General features: G+C 47.7%; 2 protein-coding genes across 9 annotated transcripts in view; one reads left to right on the forward strand and one right to left on the reverse strand.

Annotated features, from left to right (window-relative positions):
• RBMS2 (RNA binding motif single stranded interacting protein 2) overlaps positions 1 to 12430 on the forward strand; it is a 106301-nt gene extending 93871 nt beyond the window's left edge. For both annotated transcript variants that reach the window (XM_064377240.1, XM_064377241.1), the window contains one exon: positions 4878 to 12430. Coding sequence is in view for 1 of the 2 variants with exons in the window: in XM_064377241.1 (XP_064233311.1) it covers positions 4878 to 4907 (30 nt within the window). In the remaining variant the exon portion in view is untranslated. The remainder of the gene's footprint in view (positions 1 to 4877) is intronic.
• Positions 1 to 27339, reverse strand: part of BAZ2A (bromodomain adjacent to zinc finger domain 2A) — a 47240-nt gene extending 19901 nt beyond the window's left edge. For 2 of the 7 annotated variants that reach the window (XM_064377235.1, XM_064377234.1), the window contains exons 1-10: positions 27159 to 27270; positions 8405 to 8542; positions 5962 to 6555; positions 4936 to 5121; positions 3980 to 4198; positions 3026 to 3499; positions 2822 to 2882; positions 1368 to 1476; positions 1126 to 1227; positions 793 to 1003 (exon numbers count right to left, since the gene is read on the reverse strand). In XM_064377235.1, the coding sequence (XP_064233305.1) occupies positions 793 to 1003; positions 1126 to 1227; positions 1368 to 1476; positions 2822 to 2882; positions 3026 to 3499; positions 3980 to 4198; positions 4936 to 5121; positions 5962 to 6555; positions 8405 to 8542; positions 27159 to 27162 (2098 nt within the window). In that variant the 5' untranslated portion in view covers positions 27163 to 27270. Of the gene's footprint in view, positions 1 to 792; positions 1004 to 1125; positions 1228 to 1367; positions 1477 to 2821; positions 2883 to 3025; positions 3500 to 3979; positions 4199 to 4935; positions 5122 to 5961; positions 6556 to 8404; positions 8543 to 21499; positions 21616 to 22137; positions 22228 to 27158 lie in introns of those variants that run through there. The other 5 variants (XM_064377239.1, XM_064377237.1, XM_021666068.2 and 2 more) reach the window with 5 other exon arrangements.
• Between the last annotated feature and the right edge of the window lie 477 nt (positions 27340 to 27816).

Below are 27816 nucleotides of genomic sequence, written 5' to 3' on the forward strand. Positions count from 1 at the left end.
ACATGGCAAACCTCTAAAACAGATATTATGGGGAAACAAATTATTTAAGGCTTTGATTAAAGTATGAGACTTGCTCTAGGTCATATGGTTGAAACATGACAGAGCTCAGTGTCTGATAATCAAAAGACTAAGTTTTTCCACATTCTTCACAGTACACCAGGATAAACACAATATTTACTAAAAATTTAGGTATTTCTCACCTGTCCATCCACTAAAGCAGTGACTATTACTATTATTATTATTTTTTTAGAGACAGGGTCTTACTCTGTTGCCCAGGTTGGAGTGCAGTAACACAATTGCAGTTTACTGCAACCTCCAAACTCCTAGGCTCAGGTGATCCTCTCCTGCCTGCCTCAGCCTCCTGAGTAACTGGGAATATTAGGCATATACAACCACGCCTGGTTTCCAATTATCTTTTGAATTCAGATGTGAATTCTGAACCTCCATGATAGTAGAAATGAGCAAGGTAAGAGTGTACAACTAAACCAGTTAGACAAGGAGCTATGAGATGGAAAGAAAGGGCAAGAAAATCCTCTCTTCTGGGCTACATAAACACATCTGGGGACAGCCCAAGGTTTCACTGGTAACAGCAACTCAAGCAAGAGTATGGCTAGAAAAGAAGTATTCCAATGCATTGGGACTCTGATGCTGGATTCCAAGGAGAAGCTGATTCAGATTTATTCTTCCCAGATGTTAGTCACACTCCTGGGAAATCCAGGTATTAGCAATTCATCAACATTTTAGATACTTCACGGAGGGAGCAGAATCCCAAAGTAAGAAACACCACTGTACCTTGGGCCTCCAGTTTCTTTAGGAGGCGGTTGTCTGTCTTGTTCAACACCTCAGTAATTTTGACCTTAGGTGGCCGACCTCTGCCCCGTTTCACCTTGGGGACTTCCTTAGTCTTAGCCTTCTCAGTGTTTCGAGGTCGACCCCGTTTGCCAGTAATTGCCTGAATCCTTGATGGGATCTCCTCTGCTGAGAGCTGCACCCATTGCAAGCCCTAAGGTAGCAAGGAAGACTGTTACAGTGGGAAGGAATCAGTGCAGGCCATAAGCCCTTGGAACCATTCAATGCCCCAGAACCTTCAAACCCCACAAGCATATTAAACCCTTGGGTCTGCACCTCTGGTGTGTCTCTTTCTTCAAAGAAATCTCCAACAGGCATACGGGGACTGAAGCTGAAGTGCTCACGGCGGACACCGTGTATCACGTTGCGGCTCAGGTACTACGAGGAGGAAGTAAAGTAACATTAATGAAGTTGGAATCCTACCATGTCTTTGGCCAGCAAAGGCACAAGGAGAAAAGGCCCAGAGTAGACAATGCCAGCCTGTTGCCACTGTGCTTCCTTTTAAAAAGCTACATTACCTTGATCACTTCTGGAAATTGCTTCATCCTCTTCCCACAGGGGCCATAATACCAGGTCTCCCCCTGCCACCGGTGGCTGCCCTTCTTGATGCGTACCTCTCTCCGCCACCTGCCAGAGAAGCACATGGGCCCTGCCGCCAGGTCACACCCCTACCCACTCCCATGCCACCTAAGGGCCAAGCCCTCTGAGCAGATGGTCCTCCCCACATTTGTATCACTAGAACTACATGCAGATCCAAAAGCACCTGGAGAGAGAAGCTTGGCTAGAAGGCTGACTTGAGCTCCAGCAAACACATCAATGCCCTTAGGAGAAAAACAATACACCAAACTGCACAAGCTCAGAGAGATCGCCACCCCTCCTTTACAAAATCAGTGAGATAAGCAGCCAGAAACCCCTCCCTGATGCCATTAAGAGCAGTTACTGGATTTCCAGTAAAGAGGATCAAGACCTAAGGGGAATAAATGCAGAAGACAAAGGGCAGGAAGGCAAGCAGAAAAGTAAATTTGCTGCTGACTCCATGAAATGACTCAATATGCCAGGGTTTAGTTAGGAACTCTGAGTTCTGAGCAATATTATTCTAAGACTCATTTTTCTCTCAAAATTTTAAGCAGTACTCAGACTTGGTGACCACAAGTAGCCTTGAGGGGCAGGGGTGGGGAAGATCCAGGAAAGCAGTTATTTCCACAAGGCCCTGGTACCAGCTGATTTGTTCATTTTGGTTACATACTGTTCCTGCCCTTACCTCTCCAAAGAGCATTAAAACAGCAACAAAGGTCAGGTGCGGTGGCTCACGCCTATAATCCCAGCACTTTGGGAGGCCGAGGCGGGTGGATCACGAGGTCAAGAGATCGAGACCATCCTGGTCAACAAGGTGAAACCCCGTCTCTACTAAAAATACAAAAATTAGCTGGGCATGGTGGCACGCGCCTGTAGTCCCAGCTACTCGGGAGGCTGAGGCAGGAGAATTGCTTGAACCCAGGAGGCGGAGGTTGCGGTGAGCCGAGATCGTGCCACTGCACTCCAGCCTGGGTAAGAGCGATACTCCGTCTCAAAAAAAAAAACAGCAACAAAATCATCCCAATTCATTAGTACTAAATCACTCCTCATTCATTACTATCCCTTCTTCACAGAAATAGGACAAGCCAGCTAGTTTGGATATAAGCCCTAGGGTTTGGAAAAGATAATAGCTGGAGCTCCTCAGCTGGAGCTGAGCAAAACCAAGTTACTACAAGATGAACAAAGAATATGTGATAGAAGACAGACCTTGAGAAAAGAAGTAAAATCTAAGAATCTCATGCCAAGAAACATTATCATTGCAGATAACTATACGGTCATCTACTCTTGTCTGGCCCAATTCCTCCCCCACCCCAGAGGAAAAGAGGCATTCCCTTCTTTCTAGAGTTGTGCATTAAACTTGTCAAGGTCAATGCATGAAGCAAACTAGAGCATTTACCCATGTTGGAGGGGAAGACGAACTTCTTCTGGGGTAGCAATACGTCTCCTCAGGACATCACCTTGGGAGGAAGATAAGAGATACCCAAGTTAACAGTTCAAGCAAGATATTCAAACAATACTCCAGGAGGGAAGAGCTAAATGCAACATGAGACAGAAAGTTTCTTGGAACCCGACAGGAATAGAATAGAATCTGGATACTCACCACTAGCAGAAGTAGTGAGTCCTTCTCCAGTGATCTCTTCCTGGTCAGCAGTGGTTTCTGGGAAGCTGCTGATATCCTTACTTGCTGGGGAGGCTGTTGGGAAGGCAGCTACTGGGGAAGTTACAGGAGAGGCTTTTGGGGACGCCACTGAAGCAGTCAAGGGGACTTCTGAGGAGACTGCTGGGAGGATTGCTGAGGAAGCTGGAGAGACCACTGAGAAGACTGCTGGAGAGACAACTGTAGAAGCTGCTGGACAAACTTCTGGAGAGATTTCTGGGGAGACTGGTGGAGAAACCACTAGGGAGACTGCTGGGGAGGCTGTTGGCGAGACTGCTGGTGAGGTTACTGAATGTAGCTGAATAGCGGATGGCTGATTGGGAGCTGGCTGAGTTAGGGATGGTGGGAAATCTGAAGACTGAGTCTCCATTTCTTCTTGTTCAGCATCACTACCATTATTCAGGTCAAAGCTGTTATCTAGAATCCAAAGGGAGAGGATAGACTTAAAAAAAAAAAAAAGCATCACATAAAACCAGAGAATCTCTTCAGTCAAACCTGGACCAAGCTAAACAGGGTTACTTCAAGGGCTCTTCCCTAAGGCTGAAAAAAGAAGTAGCTTCTGGCTTTTATTCCAACCAATCATGAAGATTAAAGGGCAAAGTTGCTACAGCTGTCACTGTGTGAAGCAATCAGTACCTTTTACCTGGTGCCAATAAGGCCGCTAGCCTCCTTTTCCCTACAAATTCCAAGCCTCACAAGTTCTTACAAGCAGAAAGCCCAGGTCAGAGTGTAGCAGCCTGTGCCTCCTTTAGTCCCACCATATACTATCACACAGCCCCTCAGCTCCCAGCAAGGTGGTCTTACAGATTTCCCACTCTTAATGCCCTAACTATGAAACCTACTCTCTAATCTTTTCTCAGGTCAACGTCTTTCTTTGTCCTACCTACCCTCACTTACCTTGCAGGACAGACTCCCCTAGGACAGGTGGAGAGGCGGGACTGGCAAAGATAGAGGTTGATGTTTGACTATCATCTGCCAGGAGACTGAAGGCAGTAGCATTATTGAGGGAAGGGCAATCAAGGGCAGAGATCACAGTGCTGTCCTCAAGAGGCAGCTTGTCCTCTGCACCCATCAGCTCCGTGTCATCAATACCATATAGTCCTCCACTCACTGGCTCTGTTCACAGGAGTAGAAAAATCAGAGCAGAATAATGACAAAAAAAACAGAAAGCAAGATTTAAGAAACATTGGTCAGAAAATATCCAATTCTAATTCCCACAGTGTGAAGATTCTTCTTAATATTAAATTAGGTAACAACTACAGCCCTCTCCCTGAAAGAGTAGTCATGAGACTGTAGGGATCATAAAAGTTTGAGGGGAGGCCGAGGCAGGAGAATGCCTGAGGCCAGGAGTTCAAGACCAGCCTGGGCAACATAGGAAGACCTCATCTCTACAAAAATAAAGTTTGAGGTGAAAATGAAAGGAAAGGCATTGGTGGTATTATCTACCCAGAGACCTAGGCAAAATTCTAGCATTTATCATAAAGTATGTCTTTCTTATACTTCAGTGAGGTAAAAGGTAACCACTCACTGATAAATGCTTTCTTCCTAGTTAGTTAGAACCCAGAAAGACCAACTGTGTTGTGGTAAGTTCCTTGGATCCAGTGAATTATTATAGCCCAGAGCTCTTGGCCAAAAGGAATACTGGAAAAGAACCTGGGACATGAACCAATTCAGCTCAGAGTTCAGTGAGCACAGCAAGGCCAGTAGCATGTAACTGTAGTCTGCCTTAGGCCTATCTGGAAGTCCCAGTGCCCCTGATTCCCTAATACTTTCCCTGTTTTACTGTCTCTTTTAGGTAAAAGTTGGCTATTCTCTGCATGGATAAGTTAAAAGGAGCCAGCCTCCAGGCCTACCTGGTGCCAGGGAGTTGAAGGGCTCCAGAGAGTCTTCACTGAGGATTGGAGTGTCTTCCAGTTGATCAGGAAGATGTGAAGGATCATCTAAACAGCTCACTGTGGGGTCAGGGACAAGGACTGAGACTTCTTGGTGTAACGATTCCACAGAAGGGACAGAGCCATTGTAGCCACACATCTTCAGTTCTAGGAAATCCCAGGAGAGACCAAAAGTCATAATCAGTGCCTTCAACTGGTTCACTTTTACTTAGCTACAGTAGGCAGTCAATCTTTGCTAGAAGGATGTTCATTCATTCAACATTTACTCTGAGCAGAGATGTATTGGTAAAATCAATCCTACAGCGGTCAAAGAGAGGAAAAGAGAGAGGGGTCTGAGACAAGAATTCCATCATGTTCTCAGGTATCTCCCCCATCCAGTGGGAAACAAAGAAAACACCCTAAAATTTTCTAGAGTGGTGGTTACTCTTTTACCAGGAATCAATTGCAAGCTAAGCTTTTATCTATTTTGAGGAAAAAGATGAGAGGGGTTGTCACATGTACTAATGCTAAACAACAAAAAAAGAAAACTGAGTAGACAAACGATGATATATGCTCTGCCTGCTTCCTTCCCTCCTTCGCATGCCAATCATTACTTGGGCTCAGCCCACTTCAGCAGCCAGTCAGATCCTGCCATAGTCAGTTAAAACAACCTCAATGCCCACTGCTAGACCCTAACCCCTTCGTATATTTTGAAAGAAGCCTTTCTTAATGCAAGCTATCTGTTGGGGCTGTTTTGGGCTCGCCCACCTGCCCTCTCCAGGCCAGCAGCTCTGCATGAGCTTGAAATAATTTGCACTCCCACTCGTGGAGCTGGTGCTGCTGCCACAAAAACACCAGCCACTTGGCTCTGCTAATTGTTAATCACCAACATGCAAATCAGCCTCCACTGCACAGAGCTGAAAAGACAAGTTTTCTTCACCTCAAAAAGCCACTGTCCCCCCAGCTCCATTTTCCCTTTCCCTACCCAGTTCACCAACCCAGTTATACCTGGCTGCTCTTCTTCCAGCTCCAGGCTGCCTACTAAGCCAGTGCCATTCTCTGCCACAACTGAAGTCATCTCCTTTTCTGCTGCCTCGTCAGGATGGATACCACTGCCTACCTCCTGGGAGGGTGCAAAGGTTTGAATGCTAGATCCCAACATAGGAGAAGTCTGTGGGGAGGTAAAAAAACTAGGGGGTCCATTGGGCATCACCTCAAAATTCTGGTCAGGAAAGGAATCATACAGTTCTTGTGAATCAAAGTTAAGCCCCATGGGACTCTGGGTACCATTGGCCCAGAACTCTTGGCTCCCAGCCCGAAGGTTAGTGTTGTGAGTTGGGGATGAAGGTTGCCGGCTGCCCACAAGGATGCCGTTGAGTGGGTATTGTCCCCCAGAGAACTGGGAGAGAAGGGGTGGGTCCTTGAGGTTGCTGCCAGAATTGGCAGATGGGTACTGTGAGTAGTTCCAGAGACAGTCGTAGGCCACGCTGGGGTGATGGAGGTGTGAGGTGCTGGAGGAGTGGGGAGCAGAGTTCAAAATCCCTGAAGTAGTAGTGTGAGATACAGTAGATAAGCCATTAACATTCACATCCCCATTCAAACCTGGTAGAGAGGGAAAGATAAGGTCAGTTACAGATTTTTAGGCAAGCAACTCTACCAAAACAAACCCAAAGTAGTAACACTGACTAGAAAAAGACAAGGTAAAGGGAACGGGGATTCTTCCCCTGCTATATTTAGTTTTTCGGTCTCTGGAGAACACCAAGCCCAGAGGCTCCTGGATATAAGCTTAACAACTGCTGCTGAGGCTGCTGAGTAGGGGGCTGGAGAGCTCTCTAGGCCTACCACAGGAGGCACCAGCAGAGCTGGTTGCTGCTGGCTTTTTTTTTTTTTTTTACTAAATGAAGCTGTTTGCAGACTCCCTACAGTGACTTACATTCTGCCCTACTCTTATTCCCTAGGGGATTTCTTCCCTTGGAGGGGCATGACTGAATTCTCCAAGGCCCCCCTCTCCCTGGTGCCTATTTGGCCCCACAGTGGCACCAGAAGGGACAGCCTCCACCTCACTGGCACATGCAGATCCAGCACTTTGTGCTGGGCTAAGAATAGAATTTGCAGTCACCACAGCGACAAGATCCCAGCTCAGGAGGCTGGGCTTGGCCCTTTCCCATAGGCACTGGAAGGTTAATATGCCAGCTGGGGGGTCGGGGGAACCTTTGCATGCAGTGCTGTAGAATTCAGCTCTTAATATCAATGGCAACCTCTGGAATGAAGGAAAATCAAACAAAAAGAACCAAGATACAAGGAAGCTTTTGGGTAGGGGGGAATCCAATGAAATAAAGGAGCTTCTATCATCGGCAACCCTCTCGGAGAGGATAGGAGGGGGAAGTAGCAGTATTTTTCTGCTGCAAGGAAGGAGGGAAGCATGTGTGCTTCTCTCTGCTTCCAAGCATGAAGGACCTGAAAGCCAAGCAAGATTATAGAGGTACCTGGCAGAATCATGGTACGGAACAACTGATAAGCCAAATCCAGGAAAGATCCAATCCTAACAGCAACACCTCCATATGGAATTATGAACTTCTCTCTGGGGAACTAGGTAAGCACTAAACTTTCCCTTGTCCCTACCTTCCATCCAAGGACAGAAGGTGGCATAGGTACTTCTAGCATCTGCTTTTCTCTGATGTACAAACTAAAAGGCAATACACTGCAACCTTCATTCAACTCTCAGTCCTGGCCCACTGGAGCTTCCCTAACCTCTGCAAACAGCTTCTTGGAAGTCTGGTCCTTTATCTCTCTCAGGAGTCCAACCTAGTTATCAGCAGCAGTAGCCACCTCACTGCTCTGTCAGCAGCTAGGGGAACAGAGCTGACAGAAGAATAGGCTAAGATGAAAAAGCAAGTGGGTTTTTCTAATCTCTTCCAACCTTAAGTCAATACAAAAAAAAGTTTCCAAGGCCAGCACGGTGGCTTACACCTGTAATCCCAGCACTTTGGGAGGCTGAGGCAGGGGGATCAAAAGGTCAAGAGATCGAGACCATCCTGGTCAATTTGGTGAAACCCCGTCTCTACTAAAAATACAAAAATTAGCTGGGCATTGTGGCATATGCCTGTAGTCCAAGCCACTGGGGAGGCTGAGGAAGGAGAAGTACTTGAACCTGGGAGGTGGAGGTTGCAGTGAGCCAAGATTGCACCACCACACTCCAGCCTAGCGACAGAGCAAGACTCCTTTCTCAAAAAAAAAAAAAAAGTTTCCAAAACCCTAGAACTTATTCTTAGAAGTTGATTACTCTCCAGCAGCTAGAATTCTGTGGATTCACTTCCTCCCTCCACACCTGGCAGGAAGAAGAGCTGCTGAGGGATAGCTAGCCCAAAGTAGAACCAAATAGGCTCCCATGAATCTGCCCTAAAGAAATGACGCCCATTCCCTCCCCAGGCCAAACAGCCCCCACACTCACTTTTCCCTTGCTGGGGGAAGTTCATGGGAGACCCGTTAGTGTAGAGGCCCTCCCCTGAGGAAGGAGAGGGTTTCAGTCCTGAGGCAGCAGGTGCAGGAGGAAGGCCAGTAAAATTAAAATGGTCGTTTGCCTCCATTTCTGCAGGAGGGGAGAGAGAGGGGAAAAAAAAATACTGGCGGTTAAACAAGGATATGTCACCTGGAATCTTCCAGGGGGAATGACACCTCCCCTCCACCTACTTACCCTTCTCCTACCCAAGTACTGTGTGAGGGAAGGTACAAGCTATGCAAAGAGGAGAAAATATGCCCCTAGCCTGGGCAATGACCCTATGAAATAGTCTTTTAAAGCCAGGTTTGTAGATTAAAAAACAAAACAAGTTAGTGAGAAAAACCAAGATACAAGCCTGGAGGAGTCTTCAGAGGGGCTTATACTCTGGAGTATAAGCCCAGGTTGTATTAACAGCCCAGGTTAACTTTCTATATTAGATATTAGCCCTCTAGTTTAACATTTAATATTCTCCATCTAATGTTAAAGTCTTCCTCCCAGGCCCACAAAAGGTTCTCAAAGCCATCTTTTTGACAGAAAAGCGTATTTGATAAACACTCTTTGTTTCATTATTAAACTTGAGCTAAGCATTATTTCTAGTTATCCTATCCATAGCCCTGGACATCTCAAGATAGTAGTTACATTAGTAAAGGGATTTGAAAAGGAGACTACGTTACAGAAAGGTGACCATAATGGCAAACCTCAAATCACCCAGCAATACTTATACTCTTTATGCTCTCTAAGAACATAGGTCAGAAAAATGTCAGCAGTAAAAATTTGATTAAATAACAAGGTATCCGAAAAAATATTATTCTGTTATGTCTACTATGGTTATTTCCTTATGTTTTAGTTTTGTGGCTTAAATATAAAGAAAGGGTCATGGAAATAATAGCAAGATAGTTAAATTTGTAAACTGCATTGAGACGTGGTTAAAAAGTTTTTTGGCCGGGCGTGGTGGCTCACGCCTATAATCCCAGCACTTTGGGAGGCCAAGACGGTTGGATCACGAGGTCAAGAGATCAAGACCATCCTGGTCAACATGGTGAAACCCCGTCTCTACTAAAAATACAAAAATTAGCAGGGCATGGTGGCGCACGCCTGTAGTCCCAGCTACTCAAGAGGCTGAGGCAGGAGAATTGCCTGAACCCAGGAGACGGAGGTTGCAGTGAGCCGAGATCGCGCCGTTGCACTCCAGCCTGGGTAACAAGAGCGAAACTCCGTCTCAAAAAAAAAAAAAAAGTTTTTCACCCTCTCCTGAATACTACTAAGAATGATGAGAAGCCCTTGATCAGAATGAATTTAACCTTGGTAGAGCAAAGGAAAGAAAGAAAGCAGAAGCCAGTATTGGTAAAGTCTAACGTAACATTCGGATTCTTGTGATATCCTAGTGCATACCAACTTGATAACGTGAGAAACATAATCTGTCTTGACACACCAAAAGCAACTCCTTGAATTATGTTACTACGTTTTAAAAAAGAAAAGAAATCAGACAAAAGTTTTCTTTATGAAGCTCCTAAGATGAGGCAATAAGCAAACCTAAGTAAATGTTTAAAATAACCTTGTTTAAAAGGAACCAGGTGTAAAGCTTTTTAAGAATGAATAGGCTAGGCACAGTGGCTCACACCTGCAATCCCAACACTTTGGGAGGCCAAGGTGGGTGGATCACCTGAGGTCAGGAGTTCGAGACCAGCCTGGCCAACATGGTGAAACCCTGTCTTTACTAAAAATACAAAAATTAGTTGGGCATGGTGTTGGGCGCCTGTAATCCCAGTTATTCGGGAGGCTGAGGAAGGAGAATTGCTTGAACCCGCGAGGCAGAGGTTACAGTGAACCAAGATCGTGCCATTGCACTCCAGCCTGGGTGACAAGAGTGAAAACTCTATCTCAAAAAAAAAGAACGAATACATTGGTTAAGTATACATATGATACGGCCTGGCATAGTTACTCACACCTAAAATCCCAACACTTTGGAAGCCAAAGCAGGAGGACCTTTTGAGGCCAGGAGTTTAAGACCAAGTTGGACAACATGATGGGACCAATCTCTACAAAAAATTTTAAAAGTAGCAGGGTGTGGTAGGGCACACCTGTGGTCCAGCTTACTCGAGAGGCTGAAGCAGAAGGATCACTTGAGCCCAGAAGGTTGAGGCTGCAGTGAACCATGATCATGCCACTGCACTCCAGCCTGGGTGACCAAGCATGACCCCGTCTCAAAAAAAAAAAAATATATATATATATATATATATATACACACACACACACATACGATTACTGGCCAGTCTGCAAGAGTTACATTCATGATTATGCTACATTACTACAAATTAGACACCACTGGTATAAATGTGAATATAACATAATTCTGAGCATGAAATATAGACACTGCATAGTATGGAAAATTGTCTATGTCTTAATCAATTTTAACTGAAAATTTAAAAATAAAAATAGGCCAAGCATGGTGGCATATGCCTGTAATCCTAGTGCTTTGGGAGGCCAAAGCAGGAAGATAGCTTGTGGTCAAGAGATTGAAACCAGCCTGGGAAAAACAGCAAGGCTCTATCTCTACAAAAAAATTAAGAAATTAGCTGGGCATGATGGTTCCTCCTTGTAGTCCCAGCTACTCAGGAGGCTGAGACAGGAAGATCACTTGAGCCCAAAAGTTCATGTCTAGCCTGTACACCATAGCAAGAACCCATCTCTGAAAAATAAAAGCAATTTGTGTTTTGTTGATTTAAGAGGGAAAAGTTTTTAGGAGTGACTTATCTCCCATGTAGGATTTATCATCTTTAGTCTAAATAGAGGTGTCCAATCTTTTGGCTTCCCTGGGCCACACTGGAAGAAAAACTGTCTTGGGCCACACATAAAATACACTAATGATAGCTGATGAGCTTACACACACACACACACACCCCCCTCCATGCCTTAAAGTTTACACTAATGATAGCTGATGAGCTTAAACACACGCACACACACACACACACTCGTAAGAAAGTTTACAAATCGGTGTTGGGCCACATTCAAAGTTGTCCTGGGCAGGTGGGACAAGCTTGCCCTAAATTAAGTAGCAGACCTAAACCTGCTATACATCAATGAAAAAACTAAGTCTCTATAGTGAAAAGACCCTGGGCTAGCTAGACATGGTGGTGAGTCCCTGCAGTCCCAGTTACTTGGGATGCTGAGGCAGGAGATCACTTGAGCCTGCGAAGTGGAGATTGCAGTGAGCCAAGATCATGCCACTGTACTCCAGCCTGGGTGTGACAGAGCGAAACGGTCTCAAAAAAAAAAAAAAAAAAAAAAGACCACAGGGTCCCCCAGGATTTCCTTTTTTTTTTTCTTTGAGGTGAAGTTTCCCTTTTGTTGCCCAGGCTGGAGTGCAAGGGTATGATCTCAGCTCACTGCAACCTCTGCCTCCCAAGTTTAACCTATTTACCTCCCTCAGCCTCCCCAGTAGCTGGGATTACAGGTACCTGCCAACACGCCTGGCTAATTTTTTGTATTTCTAGTAGAGATGGGGTTACACCATGTTGGCCAGGCTAGTCTCGAACTTCTGACCTCAAGTGATCCACTTGCCTTGGCCTCCCAAAGTGCTGGGATTACAAGCGTGAGCCACCACGCCCAGCCAGGATTTCCCTATTATAGTTATTAGCCACTCCTCAGCAGTAGGGGGTCTGAAAAATAAGTGTCATGAGACTAATAATCCTTCTGAAGTGCAAGAAATAAAGGAAACTTCGTTCCTTAGTCTCTAGTTAGGGTCTTTCAAAGTTTATACCACAGAGCAAAGAGGACATTCAATACTTCACTTCAGAAGTCCTGGAAATACTATGCCTAGAGAGCCAGTTTCATCTGATCCTCGCCTCTCCTCTCCCCATTTTTTGCACAGCCATACCTCCCCTGCTATAGAGGACACATGCAACTTCCCTCCTATGTGCAGTGGACTATATCCTCCTCCTCAATGATGGGCCACAGTTCATTTTTCCATTCTCTATTTGAATTCATCAAAAAAGTTGAGACCTCCTTTCTGCTGCTCTGGAAAATCACAGCATATCCTGTTTTTGTAAATATTAATAACAGTATGTGGATGGCTCACAGAAATCAGAAGTAAAAGGAATGGGAAGTTATCTGGTATTTGAGATCAGTTTCTCTACTTATCTCTACTAACAGTCTTCAGAACCACAACCACTTCATTTACAAGAAGCTTCCCAGACACATAAAATTGTCTTTGAGCTGTGCAATATAGTGGGCTCTAGGTTCAAATCCCAACTCTACTATTTACTAGCTAGCTGTTTAACCTTGGACAAGTTACTTACATTTGCTGGGCATAAGTTTCATCATCTGTAAAAATTTTTGTACCCACTCTCAGCACTTGTGAGGATTAAAAGAGAAAATCTGTATTAAAGCCTCAGCATAGTGTCTGTCATCCAGCAAGCACTCCAAAACGTTAGCGAGTGCCTGTAATTCTTGGGACAGAGTTTCGTTCTGTTATCCAGAGTGGAATGCAGTGGCATAATCATAGCTCACTGCAACCTGGAACTCCTGGGCTCCAGTGATCCTCCTCTGCCTCAGCTTCCCAAGTAGCTAGGAGTACAGGCACTCACCACCACACCTAATTTTTAAATTTTTTGTAGACACAGGGTCAGCTATGTTGCCCATGCTGGTCTCAAATTCCTGTCCTCAAGCAATTCTCCCACCTTAGCCTCCCAAAGTGCTGGGATTACAGGCGTGAGCCATAGTGCTCGGCCTAAGACTGTGTGTATAGTTTTCAAAAAGATAAGCAGGTCTAGCTGGGAGCTCATGCCTGTAATCCCAGCACTTTGGAAGGCTGAGGTGGATGGATCACATGAGGTCAGGAGTTCAAGACCAGCCTGGCCAACATGGTGAACCCCTGTCTCTATTAAAAATACAAAAAATTAGCCAGGCATGGTAGCACGTACCTGTTAGTCCCAGCTACTCATGAGGCTGAGGCAGGAGAATTACTTGAACCCGGGAGGCAGAGGTTGCAGTGAGTCAAGATGGCACCGCTGCACTCCAGCCTGGGCGACAGAGTGAGACTCCGTCTTAAGAAAAAAAAAAAAAAAAAAAAAAAAAATACGACCAACATGGGAGATACAACAAAACTAGGGATGATCCAGCCAGGCTTCCTTATATGCAATTTGACTCCTTATTTCAGATGTTATTTAAATATGGGATCACAGTATGGGAATACAAAGAAAATGTGAACACCTCCTCTCATCAATAAATCTAGAAAATGTGAACACCTCCTCTCATCAATAAATCTAGAAAATGTGAACACCTCCTCTCATCAATAAATTTATTTCATCTTAACCTTCCTACCCAAGATGCTTTTCACAATAAAGCCTGAAGGTAAACTCTGTCCTCTCATCCAGAGCTAGTACAAACAATAAAGCAAAGGAGGATATCTCCCTTTGAACTAATAGGATTTTCGCCAAATGAGAAAAGAAATCAGCCAGTGTCCAACCCCTAGAGTAGCAGACAACTCTCATACCAGGAAGTATATTCAGGCAAGCACCCAGTCCAGTCCCAGTTGTACATAAATGGATCTTTTAAGAGCTCCTATGTTTCATTTATATGAATAAGGCACATTGCCCTATAAGCCTGAAGCAATAAAGCTCTCCCCACAGGGCCCAATAGGTTGCTTTTCTCTCAGTTGCAATCAAAGGGCTGCTACTCTGTGGGCCTGTGACATGGTTTTAATAGAAAAAGGCTGACAACACACAAAGTGTTGAAATAAATATTACATATTTCAACACTGTTACAGGTGTCCTCCTTGACCAATTTTAACCCTCCAGCCTCTGAGGCTACTCCCCAGGACAAGACACATTAACATCCTCCACCTGGATACTGCAGTTGTCCCTGCAGCTCTTTAGTTCATTCTTCTCATGTAGCACACCAAAATCTCACAAATGGGAGGTTTCTAACTTGGGGTGAGGGGGAAAAGACTTCAAATGTTTATCCTGACTAAACAGCAAAGGCGCCAGATGCAGTGGCTCACACCTGTAATCCCAGCACTTTGGGAGGCTGAGGTGGGTAGATCACAAGGTCAGAAGTTTAAGATCAGCCTGGTCAATATGGTGTAACCCCGTCTCTACTAAAAATACAAAAATTAGCTGGGCATGGTGGCATGTGCCTGTAGTCCCAGCTACTCTAGAGGCTGAGGCAGGAGAATTGCTTGAACCTAGGAGGTGGAGGTTGCAGTGAGCCAAGATTGTGCACCACTGCACTCTAGCCTGGGTGACAGAGTGAGACTCCATCTCAGAAACCAAAACCAAAAAAAAAAAAAAAAAAAACAGCAAAGGCAAATTCTATAGTAAAAATACCACTGCATTTTAGCTTTGTAATTGTGAACATCATGAAGGATATTTCTTAACTACACATCTCTGGATTACTCACCACATTTGAATACAGAGGTTCTCATCAGGGGCAATTTTGCCCCGTAGTGGACATTTAGTAATCTCTGAAAGTGTATGCTTCTGGCATCTAGTAAGTAGAAGCTAGAGATGATACTAGGCATCCTTCAACACACAGGGCAGCAGATCCCCACAACAAAGATATTATCTGGCCCACATATCAATAGTGCCGAGGCTGAGAAACCCTGTTCTAATGCAAAAGCTGTCCCATTCCTGCCCCACACCTTGGGAAAGTTCCAAGTTTTCACTGTTCCCGGTTCCTGACACTGCACATGAGGATGCTTTGACTTTTGTATCTAAAAACCTCATCTCCCTTGCTAAGCCATCTTCCTCCACCAATAAAAAGTTCCAAGTAGGCTGGGAGAGGTGGCTCATGCCTATAACCTCAGCACTTTGGAAGGCTAAGGAAGATCACTTGAGGCCAGGAGTTCAAGACTGACCTGGACAACATAGTGATAACCCATCTCTATATTGAAAAAAAAAAAAATTCCAGTCCGGGCGTGGTGGCTCATGCCTGTAATCCAAGCACTTTGGAGGCCAAGGCGGGTGAATCACCTGAGGTCGGGAGTTCAAGACCAGCCTGACCAACATGGTAAAACCCCGTCTTTATAAAAAAATAAAAATAAAAAATAAAATAAATAAAATAAATTCCAAGTACAAAGCCACAAAATAAATATGCCCTCTTCTCCAATCAGGATAACTCATTCTGACTGCCTTGGTAACAAGCTTCCCTTGCTGACTCAGACAAACTATATCATATACCTAGACTGAAGCTCAAAATATCATCTCCTTAACTACCTTCCCTAGTCAGAACTCCAAGTGAGGCGGAACAAAGAGAATGAAAGAAAGAAGATTATATTATGAGGGACTACTCAAAGAAAACTGTCATGTCCAGGCTGCTCAGAAGAATTCAAAGATGACTTCTCTGTCATTATTTCTTCTACATTATGTCGATTCCACAGCATCAGTTGGATAGTAAGTTCTACCATTATTATATCTCCAGCACCTAATTTAGTGCTAAGTACATAAAAGAACCAAAGGAAATAGTCCATGGACTGAACAAATGAATGAGTAAATCTACCTTTTCTGCCACTACCAGCTTACTCACCCAATGGAAGACATGGGGCTTTGCTCTTACTGTTTTCAGAGAACCAACAAAAGTCAGCTTCATCCTTCACAGAGATAATAACTTCAAGAGGGAAGAAAGGCCCCAATCTGGACATATTTAGATAGCCACACCTTGAAGAAAATAAGGCCTAGAAATAGGGAAGTACCGATAATGTAAAAAGGCAATAAATTAGCTAGGCGTGGTGGCATGTGCCTGTAGTCCCAGGTTCTCCAGAGGCTGAGGTGGGAGAATTATTTGAGCCTAGGAGCTGCAGGCTGCAGTGGGCTATGATTGCACCACTGCTCTCAAACAAGCGAACAAACAAAACAAAAAAAGCAATAATGTAAGCTCTAAATTAGTAAAACGTTCTGGTTGGTTTAACTGAACATGCGAGATATATAGTAAGTTTTTAAATATTTATTAAATAAAGAAACTACAGGTTAGGTGTTCTGCCACATTTCCAGTCACTTCACTGTCAGAAGACCAGGAATGCCTCTGAAATTGCAGGACACTAAAAGCCACAGTCCAGAGGTTATATTAAGGTTATTTCCCTCTTTTAGCTCTGATTGTTTCTTAGAATTTCTTTTCTTTTTCTTTTTTATTTGTTTAGGCAGAGTGTGGCTCTGTCGCCCAGCCTAGAGTGCAGTGGCGTGCTCTCAGCTCACTGCAAGCTCCGTCTCCCAGTTTCAAATAACTCGCCGGCCTCAGCTCCCAAGTAGCTGGGATTACAGGTGTGAACCACCACACCAGCTAATTTTCGCATTTTTAGTAGAGATGGGGTTTCACCATATTGGTAAGGCTGGTCTTGAACTCCTGACCTCGGCTGATCCGTCCAACTCAGCCTCCCAAAGTGTTGGGACTGCAGGCTGAGCCACTGGGCCCGGCCAGAACTTCAATTCTAACAATTAAGGTCTCTATCCTTTCCACACCCCAAAAATGAGCTGAGCAGGCAGGTTAAGGACCCCATTAGTGAGGCAAGCTACAGAGTCCAACCTCAAAAGACTAAAAGCAGGAAGACCACCTATCTCTTAAAAACTTCCTTTTTTTTTGGGTAAATTTTTGGCAAGATTACAGTATTTCAGTATGCAAAATGCCCCCATAATAATTATTCTCTTTAGGAGAAAGACAAAACACTAAACCAATGCTACTTTTACTGCTAGTGACAAAGAATTTCCAGATATCTTCAAAGATGGGATTTTTTTATTTTGCACAATTTTTTTTTTTTTGAGACTGAGTCTCCCACTGTCACCTGGACTGGAGTGCAATGGCACGATTTCGGCTCCTTGCAACCTCCAGCCCGGGGTTCAAGCGATTCTCCTGCCTCAGCCTCCCAAGAAACTGGGATTATAGGCGCCTGCTACCACACCCAGCTATTTTGTATTTTTAGTAGAGATGAGGTTTCACTATGTTGACCAGGCTGGTCTTAGACTCCTGACCTCGTGATCCACCCGACTCACCTCCAAAGTGCTGGGATTGGGATTACAGGCGTGAGCCACCAGGTGTGGTCCAAAATCACTATTTTCTCAAAATCAGCTTTGCTTTTAAAAGCCCAAATACTGGGCCAGGTGTGGTGGCTCACGCCTATAATCCCAGCACTTGGAGAGGCCAAGGCGGGTGGATCACGAGGTCAAGAAATTGAGACTATCCTGGCCAACGTGGTGAAACCCTGTCTCTACTAAAAATATAAAAATTAGCTGGGCATGGTGGCACGCGCCTGTAGTTCCAGCTACTCGAGAGGCTGAGGCAGAAGAATCACTTGATCTCGGGAGGTGGAGGGTGCAGTGAGCTGAGATCGTGCCACTGCACTCCAACCTGGCGACAGAGCTAAACTCCAACTAAAAAAAAAAAAACTCGGAAGATTCAAGAGTAGTCCTTCCTCCTTTCTTTACTCTTTTAACCCCCAGCAGGGAAAATCAACTTGCTGTTCTGTCAAGTGCCAATTCAGGTAAGCAAAGGCTGAAGAAAGGGGGAACTTAAAATCAGCATCAAATCAACCCAATCAGACAGCAACTTAAAGGAACTAATCAGGGACAAGAAAAAGAATGCTGACATCAGATGGACATGTTTTTACTGTTTTCAGAATATCAAAAACCCCAACAACCCCAGTGAGAAGAGCAATTATGCTATCTTACTAGTGATGATGCCACTTTCACACAATCCTAAATGCCTATCTGCTCCCATACTGGATCTTTAATCTAGGGATCTTCATCTAGGTGGGAGATTTTTGCCTGGAAAATAAATAGTGAAAGGATGATTTAAATGCCAGACTTAGCTGGGCATAGTGGCTCACGCCTGTAATCCAAGCACTTTGGAGGCCAAGACGGGCGGATCACCTGAGGTCAGGAGTTCAAGACCAGCCTGACCAACATGGTGAAACCCCATCTTTAAAAAAAAGTAAAAAAATAAAAATTAAAAAAAAAAATGCCAGACTTAGGTAGCTTTCAGAGTAGTTCAAATAATCTTAAAAAATTATCTTTCAAAATCCAAAATCCTGTGGTCCTGGGGCCATAGGCAGGGCAGGGTGGCTCATGCTTGTAATCTCAGTACTTTGGGAGGCTAAGGCAGGCAGGTCACTTGAGCCCAGGAATTCAAGACCAGCCTGGGCAAAGTGGCAAAATCCCACCTCTACAAAAATTACAAAAAATTATCCAGGTGTGGTGGTGCACACCTGTGGTCCCAGCTACTCAGGAGGCTGAGGTCAGGGCTGCCATGAACTGTGATGGTGCCACTGCACTGCAGCCTAAGCTTTGGAGTAAGACCCTGGTTCAAAAAAAAAAAAAAAAAAAAAAAAAAAGAAAAGAAAGAGTCTAGGCGTGGTAGCTCACACCTGTAATCCCTGCATTTTGGGAGGCCAAGGCGGGTGGATCACCTGAGGTCAGGAGTTTGAGACCAGCCTGGCCAACATGATGAAACTCCATCTCTACTAAAAACACAAAAAGTTAGCCGGACGTGGTGACGAGCGCCTATAATACCCACTACCGGGGAGACTAAGGCAGGAGAATCAATTGAACCCGGGAAGTGGAGCTTTCAGTTAGCCGAGATCGTGCCACCGCACTCCAGCCTGGGCAACAAGAGCAAAACTCCGTCTCAAAAAAAGAAAAGTAAATAAAATCCTGGCCGGGCGTGGTGGCGCACGCCTGTAATCCCAGCTACTCAGGAGGCTGAGGCAGGAGAACTGCCTGAATCCAGGAGGCGGAGGTTGCGGTGAGCCGAGATCGCCCCATTGCACTCCAGCCTGGGTAACAAGAGCGAAACTCCTTCTCAAAAAAAAAAAAAACAACAACAACAACAACAAAAAAAAAAAAACAAAAAAACGGGGGCCGGGCGCGGTGGCTCACGCCTATAATCCCAGTACTTTGGGAGGCCGAGGCGGGTGGATCACGAGGTCAAGAGATTGAGACCATCCTGGTTAACAAGGTGAAACCCCGTCTCTACTAAAAAATACAAAAATTAGCTGGGCATGGTGGCGCACGCCTGTAGTCCCAGCTACTTGAGAGGTTGAGGCAGGAGAATTGCTTGAACCCAGAAGGTGAAGGTTGCGGTGAGCCAAGATCGCGTCATTGCACTCCAGCCTAGGTAAGAGCGAAACTCCGTCTCAAAAAAAAAAAAAAAAAAAAAAAGAAACAAAATCCTGTTGCCAACTCTTGCCCCTAACCAAATCCAGTGTGCAACAAGATGCCTGTGGACATAGCACACAGTCCATTGCTATATGCTGTAGGAGAGCTCTCCTGGGATTATCAAGTGCAGAGAAAGAAAAAAAAATCTGGGCACATGACTTTGCAGAGAACAGAGGAAAACCTTACTACTCTCCAAGAATAATAGTAAGAGGGGAGATATTCTTTTATGGATTAAAGAGTAAGTCGTGATAAAAAAAACTGTACCATTCTAATTAGTTGGTTCTGCAGAAGGTAAAATCTCCAGCACCCTCAGTCAAATAACAGGCTTTCCACAGGGGCTGCCCTTAGGTTAGAACCACCACTGAGGAACAAGTTCACCAATCTCAGTCTGTAAATCAGTGCGTACCCCCAACATAGAAATCCCTCTAATAGTTAAATCTTCCTCATCTCTTCCTTTTCCTCCATTTGTCAGAATCTACCCTTCTTCACAAGCTCACTTGCTCAGGTGCTCTGCAATATAGAAACTGTCATAAGAACTACACTAAGTAGGACCCCAAGAAGCTACTAGTGCCACAGAAGATCCCTAGTCTCCCTGATAGCTCTCTATGCTGAGGGAATTTGCATTACTTATATTGAGTGTACCCCGATGGTGGATAACTGAGTTTGCTTCTCTATGACCTCTAGCTCAGGGGAAAACAAAATGAAACCAGACAGGAACACAGAGATGTTCTGGAGGAGGGATTGGGGTATGTGAGTCAACTGAAGTTGACTACTTCCAGTTGACAAGTTAACCAAAAAAAAAAAAAAAAAAAAAAAAAAGTCCAGCGAAAGGTCTCTTGGACCACATGGTTGGCAACATCCAAGCTTGCCCAGAAGGCTTCAGAAAATGAAACCAAATCTGATTAAAATGGACATTTCAAAACAACAAGAGACGCAGCAGCAAACGCACAGCTGCCATTTCCCGGCCACTTCCTGCGGGAGGCTGGGGGAGGGGCTGTTTGTGTACAGACGGAGGTGGAAGCTATCCCCTCCATCGCCCCCAAAGCAGACAAATCCCTCACTCCCATAAACCTTACAAAGAATAACTGCTTATTGGCATTGCCTCCTCCTGAAAATTGGGAACACTGGGAAAGAAAGATGATGTGAGATCATCTTTATGCCACGGAAGCGGGGATCCCCTCATTGAGGAAACTCCTCGGAAAACGGAATTCCTCTTTATTCTTCCCTTCTGCCCCTCAGCCCAGCTCAAATTCGAAAGCCTCAGCGGAAGCCCTACAAACCTTCATCCTTGGAGTGGGGGATTCTCCCAGGACGCGCGGGCCCCGAGCCAAGCACAGCACCGCCCTCAGCAAGGAAGGCCATCTCCCGATCTCCACGCTCAAGAGAACGGGTGCGCTCCCTGAGGGAGACATCCTCAGACCCCTGGAAACCCCTTCGGCCCTCCACTCACCGCAGCCAAAACGCCCAGCTCCGAGCAAACGGAGCATTTAACCCGCCCGGGGAACCCCCTCACCCACCCCTCACGTTCAGGCAATCCCCACCCCCACCCAAGGAGGTGGAGCCCCTCCCGGGGATTCCACCCCGAGTCCCCCACAGGAGTCATTTCCACCAGCCAGGCGGCTTCTCCGCCTCCTCGCTGTTGTCGCTGGGAGCCCCTACAGCTATCTCCTCCAGCCCCCGCGGCCAGTCCGGGATCCCCAGCAGACCCGCCAGCCCGGTTCTCCTCCCAGCCCCCAGGGCAAGGAGACCCTCGCCTCAGGTTGGATCCTCGTAGGAAGTAAGCTCCTGTCTGCTTCCATCCCCCGCGAGGCTCCAGCAGGCTCTGAAGCCTCTGTTCCCCGAGAGAAGCCACAGATGAAAGCGGGGCTCCCTCCCCCTCAGGCCCCTGGCCACAGACCCCACAAACCTGAGGCAGAGGCGTCCAGCCGGGCTCGGGGCTCGTCTCTCCCCGGGGTACAGGCGGTTCACATGGCCACGCTCCGGGCGCCAGAAGGGGTGGAGACGCCCGCTAAGGGAGGGGGTCTGGGGTCCGGGAGGGGGAGGGGGACGCGGCTCAACCGCGGGGCCCAAGCGGAGCCAACATGGCCGGCGGGGGAGGAGTGAGTCGGAGCCGGAGGGGGCGGAGAAGCCTAGCGAAGAGAGAGTCTCCTCACGCGGCTTCAGCCACAGGGTCCTAACGCCCGCCATCTTCGCTTCCCGACTCGGACCTGGGTCCTAGCGCCGCTGTGTCTCCTGCAACCCTGGCCACCTTGCCCACCTGGCAGCTCCCTCTGCACCCGCATCTCATTGCGGTGGTAGTCCTGCTTCACACAGGGCAAACTGAAAGGGGTGCCACAGTCCCAAGGTTAACCTGAAAGACTAGACCAAATGTCTAGGCCCAAAGGCATGTGCCACTTCTCTAACGGGCTGGTAGGGGGTGAGAGTCAGGGGAATTTCGGGGGCAGTTATTTCCCAGGAAGGGTAATGGAAACGTGGAAATAGAAAGGTTAGTCAGAGCGCGATTCAGTAAAGGGATGAAGACAGGCAAGTCTGCCACCCACTCACCTCTGTCCCTTCAGTGCAGCCTGGTCCTGCCTGGATCACCACTTTCCTTGCAACATCTGCAGGGCCCTGGTCACCGGAAAGGAAAGATTCCTGTGCGTGGGGGAAAGAAGGTTCGGCTCTGGAACCAGACAGCAAAGACCTGAGTGTAGCCTAAATGCAGTCAGAAGTAAAGGATAAGCTGAAAACTAATCAGCAAAAAGATGCCACAAATGTCTACCCATTCTATAGTTGTGGTAATTTTTTCTGACAGGGCTACATAATTGTGTGAAAACTCAGAACAGAAAAGTAAAATCTAGCAGAGGACTAGAGTTTGGCTGTCACATAAAATGTCTATTGCAGGGCCCCAGGATGGAGAACAGTGTCATAGGATGTTAGACCTCAGAGAATTTCTAGTTCAACCTTCTCTCCTTCATCAGATGAAGAAATTAAGGCCCAAATCTCACTGACTTCTTCAAGGTCAAACAGTGGATAAAATATGTTTCCTTTCCTTGCAACTCAACGCTCTGCAGGCTTCAAGATAATTCCCATTCAATTCAATGCAATGCAGTTCTAGAAACAATTGCCTAAACTGTGCAAAGCTCAGGCTGCTGAATATTCTGGAAAAGCAACAGAGTGGGAATGATGAAATTCTGGCAAGTTGGAAGGGGTGTCAACAAATACATTTTCCTCTGGGGGTCCAAGGAGGAAAGAGATCTGAAAAATGGGCAGAGTTGGGGGTGAGATCCATCAGTCCAGATTGGATTTCTTTACTCCATAGAGGGGTGGGCTTTTCCTGAGTTTTGGGGACAAACTCCACCCCCCACTACAACTGGCTCAGAGAGGATAAGGAAGCTAGCTTTAGCAAAGCCTCACAGTGTGTGTGGGCCAGAGACAGAGAAGGCTAAGGGGGTTTCTCTTCCTCTCTCCAGATAAGTAGATTACCAGTGGAGTGAATAGGCAGGTAGAAACCAAAACCCTTCTCTCCTCCCTGTCAAAACAACAGATTTACAGGTCACCTTGGAAAAAACAAAAAATACTCCTCCAACAGCCTGCTGACCCTGAGTAAGTGGAGGTCACACTCAGGGGAGAGTTTCTTTCCTTCTGAAGAAAGGAGGGCTCCGGCAACTCTCTAACCCCAAGTAAAAAACAAAGGCAGGTGAAGAGAGCTCAGGTCATGGAACTGACATCTCAAGGGCAGCAGGAAGGGGGTGGAGGGGAAGGAAACTGGTATCCCTTTTTCTTCCCTTCCCTTTTCCAGGGCAGAGGAGAATCTTCCTACCTCCCGCCCCCAATCTTAAGGAGGGGACCAGTCGGGAACTGGGCAGGCAGGGGAGGAGCCTGGGCCCGTCAGACGGGTATAGCCACGCCCCTCCCCACACCCACACACACCCACCCCTGGCTCCACTCTGCTCCGGAAGAGCCGGTTACTCCTGTGCCCCACTGACTGCCCCCACCCCTTCCGAGCCCCAGGCCTAGTCTCCAGGGCAACCTTTAGGACTATTCCAGCCAAGAGCGGTTAGGAAGAGAGGGTGTTAGATAGGAGGGGACCACTTGGGATTAGAAAAGAAAATGAGGTAGTATCCATTCTTCCCATCTGGTGCAGAAAGGCTACAATCATTTTCATCCTTGAATGAGACCCTGCCTCATCTAATCAGGATCTTCCCTGCTCTGAGGAAGGATGAGGTTGGGGTGACAGTATGCCCGACAGCTGGATGTTTACTTCCTGCCAGAAGTCACCCCATGCTGCAGCTGTGCTTCTCCCCCCATCCAGACGACAGAGGGCAGACTGACCCCAAATGTCCCCAAACATTCCTCAATCCCATCAGATGTGGCTGATCACCCAACTACCTCTCTTCTGCACAACCATTTCCCTACAGGAAGCTACTAGAAAGGGGAAGAGGCAAATGGTCATTTTATCAGCAACTTGTAAGAAGAGTGTCCAGGGAATAGACTGACCCTCCCTAAAGCCAGGCCAGTGGACTAGTAATGAAGAGAATGGGGAGGGACAAATTAGCACCTGCTCCCCTTTTCTTACCTGCCCCCCGCCCCATGTTCCTGTGGCACCTCCCTGACTCTGGGGTCAGCTGCCACAGTGCCTGGCTCCACTCTGGAGCCAGGTGGCTGGGGCTGGGACTGGGACGGGGAAGAGAGAGAAGGGGATTCGTCTGCATCCCTCTATGTCTTTCCCTCTCCCCCACCAGATACTCCTGGCATCCAACCCCAAACTGCTGACCACTCTCTCCCCCCAGTATCCCCCTCCAAACATGACTCAGAAGAGTCTGAAACAGATCCTGACACCCAGTCCCCTAATTCTGGAGGTGAGGAGTGGGAAATGAAAGAGCAGAGCTAGGGGCGCAGCTGGATTGGGGGCAGAGGGGGAATTCCCTAATAGAGGTGGGATAATTATTAAAGACCTCCCTTCCCGTCACCGGCTGAATGTATCATACTGTTAACAGGGTCTATCTAGCAGGGAGATGGCTCTCAGCTGGGTAACCATTCCAACTGGACCCCACCACCAGGTTAAAGCAAAAGTCTTTACCCCCTCTACATTCTGGGGAGGCTAGATTCTCCCATAATACATCACAAAGACCATACCATTCCCCTTCTCCCTTCCCCACCTTTTTTTTTTTTTTTTTTTTCATTTTTTTGGACACAGAGTCTTGCACTGTCGCCCAGGCTAGTGTGCAGTGTCATGATCTCAGCTCCCTGCAACCTTTGCCTGCCAGGTTCAAGCGATTCTTGTGCTGAGTAGCCACCATGCCCGGCTAATTTTTGTGTATTTTGTAGAGATGTGGTTTTGCCGTGTTGCCTAGGCTGGTTTTGAACTCCTGACCTCAAGTGATCCACCCGCCTTGGCCTACCAAAATACTGGGATTACAGGCGAAAGTACTGGGATTACAGGCGTGAAATACTCCACCGGTCCCAGTTCTCCCCTTTAAGTCGACAGGTGGCCCTTCAAATTCACTCAGTCTTGTTTCCAAACTTCTTAGTGGAATTCTCTATAGTGGTACTGGAAGTTAGAGAAAGCCCTTATCTCCTAGGGGGTGGAAGGGCTTCCTTTGCATCTGAACAGAGAAAACTGGACTTCCCTAGCCTTCCCCACCGCCCCAGCTCCCCACCCACTCTCTCCCAACTGCTCCTGAAGCACAAGATTCCGGCAGCGCCCTGGCCCCCAGCTCCCAGATTCTGGGGGAGGGGCGTTCCTAGGCTGAACCGACCAACCCTAGGCCCAAGAGGAGAGCCCTTCCCACCTGGGCTCAGTAGGCGGTGCTGAGGTTGGACCCCGAGCTCCTGGAACTGTAGGGTGGGGTAAGGACTACAGAAAAGCTTTAGATGGGACTTAGCTGAACTTAAAAGGGCTGAGCGGGGCAAGGCCAGATAGTAAGTGTAGTCGCTGTTGTTCCCCCGCCCCCCTTACTACGGGGAAGGAGAGGAGTTGGGGTGGGTATCCCCCCTCCCATTGGGGTTAGGAAGGCGTGGGAAAGCGCTAGTTCCAGAGGGGAGGAGGCGAAACACAGACCGCGGGAGATTTTTCTGGCGAGGAAGGCGCGGGGGAGGGGGAGATCCTGGGCCCAGAATAGGAAGGGTACTTGGGAGAGGATGGCGGAGAGGCGTGAGAAGCCTCCAGATTCCGGTTGCAGGGGACAGGGGGGAAAATGGGAGAGTAGATAGTGAAGGGGAGAGAGGAAGGGCAGCTCCAGCAGGGGGAGAGTCAGATTCTGAATCCTGGGGCAGCAGGGATCCCGGGGCAGGATACCGCAGAAACGGGCCGCCTGGGAACTCCGGGGCTGGAGGTGGGTGCCGGACCTCACCTGGAGCAGGGCCGGGCTGCGGGCGGCGGCGGCAGCAGCGGCGCAGGTGGCCGAGCCGGGCGGTGGCGGCGGCGCCTCCTCCCCCAGCCCTGGGCCGGCGGCGGCGGAGGGGAGGAGATGGCGCTTAAAGGGGCAGGAGCTACCGGGGTGAGGACAACTGCTCCGGAGAGCAGACGCGAAGGATTCTCTAGGGAAGAGGGAAGCGGGTGGCGTCTCCTAGGGGCCAGAACCAGGAAGGATCCCGGATGGAAGGCAGAGAACAGATCCCAGAAAGAGACAGAAACTTCTGCGGTGAAGTGGGGGATGGTGGTAGGTCCGAACGGAAGGACTCGGGAGAGCTCTGCCCGCGCTCCCAGGGCACCAGCAAAGACGGCTTCACAAAGGAGGCCGGGGAAGGCTGCGAGAGCTACATGGGCTCCTAGGAGGCCTAGGGGTGAAGAAGAGGAACTCAAGGCCCAGCCTGCTGGGGGTCACGCGCAGCGACCAATTAGGTGAACAGGTTCCCGGTGTTTCAGCTCCTCAGGGCTCCATCCCTACAGCTGTGGGGCCTTTGGAATCAGGAAGCCACGAGGGCAAAAAGCTATCCTCTCAACCTCAATCTTGCCTCCCACTCAGTGCCCTCAGTGACTGTAATGTGGGGGCCATCAATAGCAGCCCTAGTGAGGCTCAAGTGGGACCATGAGAATCGACTTTGGTTCAGTTTTCCCCCAACCACCACCACCCTTGATTCAGTCTCTGGGGCAACAGGAAGCAGCTGCTCAGTGCAGCCCCCACCTGAAGGTGGGTCAGGGTGGGGGAGGAGAGGACACAGAGACTTAAAAGGCCTTAGATAAATTAAGAGGAAGGGGAGGCACTTTAAACACCTTCTAGCACGGCCAAAAGCGGGCTTTACTTTTGTGGGGGCTAGCAATGAGTACTGTCAAAATTTCCTTGAATCTCAACAGCTTTAATGGGGAGGAGAAGGGGCAATCCTCCACGGGGCGGCGGGGAGGGGGTTGGGAAAGCCCTGGCCTAAGGTGCGTCTCAGGCTCTTCCTTAGAGCTGGGGCTTGCCCATACTCGGGATCCCGTGGTCGGCAGCTGAGCCCTGAGCCCCCCTCCGCCCCCCAGAGTCCTGTTTCCTCTCTTTCACCCCCAAAACGAGCAAAGGTTAGGCCCCACCCCTGCTGAGTCAGCCAGGGAGGGAGTAGGCATCCCTCAGGCCTTCCCCGGGGCTGGTCCCCATACTCACCCATGTCAGGCTGGCAGGGCTCCAGGCTGGGATCACCCAGCTCCTCACTGTCCTTGGGCCCCCGCTTCACGTAAAGGCTGGTGTTGGATCCTCCCAAACTGTGAGCTGGGAACTAGCAAGAATAAAAAAGCCAGTGTATGCTTCCTGCGAACCACACAGTCTGAACTGCTGTAGGGTGATGTCCCTGTGTGACAGACTGGGGTGGGGAGGGAGGAGGGAAGGGCGGGGCTTTCTCTGGGTGGAGAGAGGGAGGAGGCGAGGACAGGGCAGACCAGGAGAAATATGGAGGAAGGTTAGAGCTGTGTTGACACTCCAGTGGCTTGGTAGAAGAGGGCGGCAAAGAGAGAAGGAAATAAATAGTTGCAGCTAGTGAGAGGGAGAAGGTTCTCGATAAACGCTGAAGGACATGAACGTGTTGGGGGAAGGGGTGGAGGGATGCAAAAGACCTTTAGGATTTCAGTTCCCAGGTCTGTATTGGGTGACGTGAGAAAACAAAGAAAGGGCTGACCTGGGGCCTAGGGCTTTTTCTACCAACTTCTTACCCACTCCGAGTCAGGACCTAGAGGAAGTGTCCCCACCCCCATAACTCAGCATTTCCCCAAATCCAGGCTTTCCTGGGAGCAAACTACCAGCACAAGCAGCTCAGGGGCTCCACCTT

The sequence above is a fragment of the Aotus nancymaae genome, unplaced genomic scaffold, assembly GCF_030222135.1.
Source record: "Aotus nancymaae isolate 86718 unplaced genomic scaffold, 86718_ANA_hifiasm-v0.15.2.pri h1tg000016l, whole genome shotgun sequence".
NCBI classification, from domain to species: domain Eukaryota; kingdom Metazoa; phylum Chordata; class Mammalia; order Primates; family Aotidae; genus Aotus; species Aotus nancymaae.